The sequence below is a fragment of the Crocuta crocuta genome, unplaced genomic scaffold (assembly GCF_008692635.1).
Source record: "Crocuta crocuta isolate KB4526 unplaced genomic scaffold, BGI_CrCroc_1.0 scaffold940, whole genome shotgun sequence".
NCBI lineage: Eukaryota > Metazoa > Chordata > Mammalia > Carnivora > Hyaenidae > Crocuta > Crocuta crocuta.
In genome coordinates, this window is record NW_027532184.1 from 182,674 (window position 1) to 188,381 (window position 5,708).

At 36.4% G+C, this 5,708-nt stretch overlaps 1 protein-coding gene across 1 annotated transcript in view; it reads left to right on the top strand.

Moving 5' to 3' along the window:
• Positions 1–5,708, top strand: part of FANCB (FA complementation group B) — a 24,910-nt gene that overhangs the window by 11,645 nt on the left and 7,557 nt on the right. The window contains exon 6 of the mRNA XM_077777521.1: positions 372–464. Coding sequence (XP_077633647.1) covers positions 372–464 — 93 coding nt within the window. The remainder of the gene's footprint in view (positions 1–371; positions 465–5,708) is intronic.

The window sequence follows — 5,708 nt, forward strand, 5'->3', positions numbered from 1 at the left end:
CAGAAGGAAAAATAATACCCCTGAAGTTTCAGACCTATATAAAATATCTGAAAAAAAAATTCTGAGTCTCAGTTTTTTTCTTAATAAAATGAGGACAATTCTTATTTTCTCTAGTTGTGGGATTTTATAAAAATCTAGTAAACTGATACTTTTTGAAACCGTATACAAATGTTAGGTCAGTGGTGGCAGCAATAATAGTTGTTTCTTTCAGTTGCAAGAAATGATGAGGAAATATATATTTTTTTGTTACATATAAGAGTGTGTAACATAGAAAACTGCCCTTTGGATAAGCTTTAATTGTGTTTTGTTAATCCTATGAATTTTCAACTTATTTCAAAATTTCAGTTTTAGTGTGTTTTGTTATTTCGTAGAGTGGAACATCGGATTGCAATGAAGATGACTTATTTGAAGACAAACAAAGGAATTGTTATTTGATGGTTCCACCTCTGGAAAGAAGATTGAAAGTTGGTGTCTGTTTGCTTTTTGTTTTTACTTCTTTGGGTTAGTGATATTCTAAATGAAGGAAAGAACATTGAGAGAAGGGATCTTAATGTATAAGCAATTCAGTGATTGGGAAAAAATGGTATATCAAAGGATCTTTGCCTTTTTAGTACCTCTGTAAGAACTATTGACATGAGCCCTGGGTGTTGTATGGAAACCAACTTGACAATAAACTATGAAAGAAAAAAAAGTAGAAAGACCCAACCCCAAAAAGAAACTGTTATGACATTACTTCTAAATGTATTATCTGAAAATGATACCTTTTAGTAATAAGACTAAATTTAATAAGACTTATAAAACATATGAAGTTCACTTTTTAAAACACTTTTTTTCTGATCTTAAGGATCAGAAAGCATACCAATAGTATCTCTTTTAAAAGAGAAGCAAATATGATGAATTACAACATGTATGAAACATGAACAGTTTGCCCTCAAATTTTCCCTACAGAGCTCTCTTAAAGAGTTTTTGTTTTTTGCCAAATGTATGAAGGTATTGCATATTGTCTATAAAATAGACTGTTCAAAGAAATATTAAAAAGAAACTAACCTATGATTCTGCTACTGAGTTATAACCGATTTTAACACTTTGCCATGTATATTCTTGTAGATTTTTAAAAATGAATATATGTAAATTTAAATAGAAAGTTGATCATATGATGCATGTTCTTTTGTAACCTGCCTTTTTTCATTCATAAAATTTTTAAATATTCAAAAAAGTTCAAAGAATAGTACTGTAGTTATCTCCAGTCCTCACGTGGATGTAACTAGTGGTACTTTAAAAAAAAAAAAATTCTGTTTGCTTCATCTGTGCTTTTTTGTGCGTATGTATGTACATTTTTGCAGAACCATTTAAAAGTTGCAAATACTGTAATACTTCACTCTTATGTATTTTAGCAGGGATTGCCTAAAAAATAAGGATATACTCCTATGTAACCACACCACACTATTATTAAAGTTAGAAAATTAGTAATTTTTAATCTTATTTACTGTTCTCTCTGTATTCAGATGTCTTTAATTTCCACAAAAATTTTTAAACTTTTTAAATTTATTTTGAGAGACAGAGCACGAGCAGGTGAAGGGCAGAGAGAGACAGAGAAAGACATATAGAACCTGAAGCAGGCTGCAGGCTCTGAGCACAGAGCCTGACGTGGGGCTCGAACCCACAAACCGTGAGATCATGACCTGAATCAAAGTTGGACGTTTACCTGACTGAGCCACCTAGTTGCCCTAAAAATGATTTTTATATATGCTTTTTGCAGGATCTGGTCAAAGTTTACACTTGTACCTGATCATTGTATGTCTTCTTTGTCTTTTTATCTAGAATAATGCCCTCCCCGCTTTTTTACAGTGAGACTAATGAGGAGGCAAGGCCAGTTGTCCTTCCTTTTGGATTTGTCTGTTTCCTTGTGTTGTCATTTTACTTTTTCCTCTATCCCTGGCAAACTTTTTTTTGTAAAGGGCCACGTAGTAACTATTTGTACTTCGCAGGCTCTTCAAACATTTTTGCAGCTATTTTCATTATTAATGTGAATTTACTAAATGTTTATTGGACACGTATTAGATATGAGTGTTGGCAGTAGATAATAAAATATCATAGTGAGCATGGAACCATAAAGGAAAAGATTGGTTACATTAAACTTTTGTGCCCTGGGGGGCGCCTGGGTGGCTCAGTCAGTTAAGCAGCTGACTTATGGGCAGGACATGATCTCGCAGTTCACGAGTTCAGTCCCTGTATCCTGCTCTGTGCTGACAGCTCAGAGTCCAGAGCCTGCTTCAGATACTGTGTCTCCCTCTCTCTCTGCCCCTACTCCAGTTGTGCTTGTTCTCTCTTCTCTCTCAAAAAAATAAACATTAAAAAAAAACTTTTGTGGTCTGAACAAAGTAAAATATATAAAAAGACAAAGTATATAAATAGAAATTGTAACAGGCGATAAAGGATTAATTTCCTTGGAGGCGTTTGGGTGGCTCAGTCAGTTGAGCATCCGACCCTTGATTTCGGCTTAGGTCATGATCCCAGGGTCATGGAATCAAGCCCTGTGTCTGGCTCTGCACTAAGTGTGGTGCCTGCTTAAGATTCTCCTTCTGCCCCTCTCTCCCTCACTCTCTCTGTCTCTTAAAAACATGATTAATTTCCTTAATGTGCATTCTGAAACAGTATTGCTGAGAATGTAAAGTGGTTCAACCTTCTCAGAAGGAAAATTGTTATAGCTATTAAAATGTGGACTGGAAATAGCTTCTTACTCTCGCCATTTTACTTCTAGAAATCTGTTCCAAGAATATACTTGTACAGTAAACAAAGGTGATTTCATAGGAATGTTTACATAGTATTTATAGATAACAAAAATCAATCTAAATATCCATCATTAGGAGTTTGGTAGATCAGTTATGATACACCTGAACTATGGAATACCAAGAATCTGTCAGAAAGAATAAGGTAGATCTTTATACTGATTTAGAAATGATGCGAAAGTAATTTAATTTATGAAAGTATGACTTTTAGAAATTCTACCTCTGGTAATGTGTCACCTAATTTATTTGGACCAATTTTTCTGATAAAAACAAGTTAAAATCATAGTTGAAATATGTTTTTGAAGTCTCCCTAAAAGTTTCAAAGAGCTGAAAAATATAAGAATAAATTATCAGCCAAACTCTAAAGGCTGGAGCCCAGAGAGCACGCAGAGAGCACTGATTCTGCTTTTGCCCTGGGAGCACCCTGGGTGGCCGGCAGAAACCAACACAAAGTCCTTTCTCAAAACACATGTTTATCCGAGGCCTCTTATCAATCTCACAAGTAATTTTTCAAAGAAAATGAGCCACCCACAGAATAACTCAGCACATACAAAAGGCATTGTGAGCAGCTATTCACTGAAAATCACCAAATAGCATTTCTATGAACTAAAAATACATTGAAATAAAAAAAGTCTCATCAGATAAGTTTAACAGTTGACTCAGAGATGTAGAGGAAAGAAGCAAACCAAACTATGTTAGAAAAAATTATTCAGAAGGTAACAGAGTCATAGGAAAATATAAAAAGAAACAGAGGGGAGGCAGGAACATATGAAAGTGAATAAGACATAGTTGCATGTCCATTTTATTTCAGGTATACACATGTTATTAGTAGCTCTCAGTTTGGATAAAAACATTTCCAAGTGTTGGAAGGCCTTTTAGCGATGAACAAGTCTACCCTCCTCCTCCCCCATTTTACATATGAGGAAACACCCAGACCGGTTAAGTGATGGGTAGAACTCAAAACAGTGTCTGTTTCACCGTTCTTTCCCTATGAAATCTGTTTTCCAACCGGATGGTCGGAAGGGAACGAGTTGGAGGGGAAATGGGGAGACTGGGACCTTGGAGAAACTTGTGCATGCGTACAGGGGTGTTCCCAGCAGCACTGTCTGTGACAGTCCATCCCTGGGCATAGCCCAGATGTCCATCAGCAGGAGAAAGGAGTGGTGAGCTGGTATGGTCCTATGATGGAATACTACGGAGCAGTGAAAGTCTACAGCTGCTAGTGACAAATGGGGTGACTCTAAAACCTGGTACATACAGAATGATTCCATTCATAAAAGGTTCCAAAACAAAACACACACAAAAAAACGTAAAAATATTCTTTAGGAAATTGAGTGATGATAAAATTACATAGACAAAGAAGTTACCTTAAGACACCAGGGTAGTAGTGCCTCCTTTGGAAAAAGAGAAGTTGGTGACCAGGGAGAGTCCACAGGCAGCCAGCTGTGTATGGTTGTTTGGGCGTCGACTTCATGATTAGTTTGTAAAATGTTTTCTGTATTATGCACTCTTCTCCATGTATGAGAGAAATCACAATAAAAACAAGAAAGCAAGATCTGGTGTCTTGTACTGCACTATGTTCCTGTTTTTGGCTTGGAGGTGGGTTTTACTTGTTTGCAGTGAGGAGAAAGAGCATTCCTTAATATACACATGGAAAAGTTCTAGAAAGGTAGATACTATGTTGGCTGTACAAATGGCATTGAGGGTCTAGGAAGTAAAGTTGAAATGTATTTTTATGCTGTTTAAATGTGCTACCATGTGGTTATTTTTATAGTTTTATAATAGTACTTCACATAGAATATTTGAGTAATCTAATGATTCACTATTTAGCCCTGGAGTTGGGGGGGGCGCATATTGAGGAGAGTAGGGAAGAGAGAACATGGATAATTTTTGAGGGTGCCTTCATGGTCAGTCTGCCCACATATTCCTCTCTTCTACTCCCCACCCCTCCAGTATTCCCCAATCAGTCTCCCTCTCTGATGTGTACTCCCTCTCCTTAAGTCACAGTTACTCAGGGAATGAGTGATAGAGCTTGAATATTGTGGAGCCCACAGAAATAGGTCAACAGATCAAGTTTTAAGATATTAGCTAGACACTTTACATACTTTGTGCAATGAGGTAAGATCTAATTAAGTCTTCACATTCTAACTTCTGGTCACCAATATAAAGTAGAGGAATTTACCTGACTTAAACTGTAATGTGAAAGAAAGGAATTTAAAAACAGGATGCATTTTGTTTTTTCAGTCTAGAAAAACATGTTATATTAAAAGCTGGATTTATACGTAAGTAGTCTCAGATATCCATCTGAAATGAATACCTTCTATTGGTCCAAAGACATGACTTTAAATTTTCAGTAGCAAAATGTATTTCATGAATGTTCCATCCTTAGTTGTGAAATCTATTTATCTGGTATAATAAAAGGAATGGATTGCTCTTTGCCCAATTCAGAGCCAAATTTTTTTTGTTTTCTGTAGTTAAGAGTTGACCCTAGAACTGAGTTTATTAGCACAAAATTAAACTTGTAACCGTTTGGGGGCTATGTGTTATCTTTAAACTTTGCTATAGGGGCACCTGGGTGACTGACTCAGCCAATTGAGCAGCTGAGTCTTGATTTCGGCTCAGGTCATGATCCCAGGGTCATGGGATCAAGCCCCACATTGGGCTCTGTGCTGAGCGTGGAGCCTGCTTAGGGTTCTCTCTCCGTCTGCCTCTCTTCCCAGCTTGCATGCACACTCTTGCACTCTCTCTCTCAAATAATAAATAAATAAATTTGCTATAGGTGTTATATTGCACAGAGGATTTCAGATAGTATCAAATTAAAAGTGACTAATTTCTACTCATGATGATATCTTTGCTTTTGGAAACAAATTATTTCAACAACAAGAAAAACAGTTTTCTTGTGGGGTAGGGTGTTGGTAG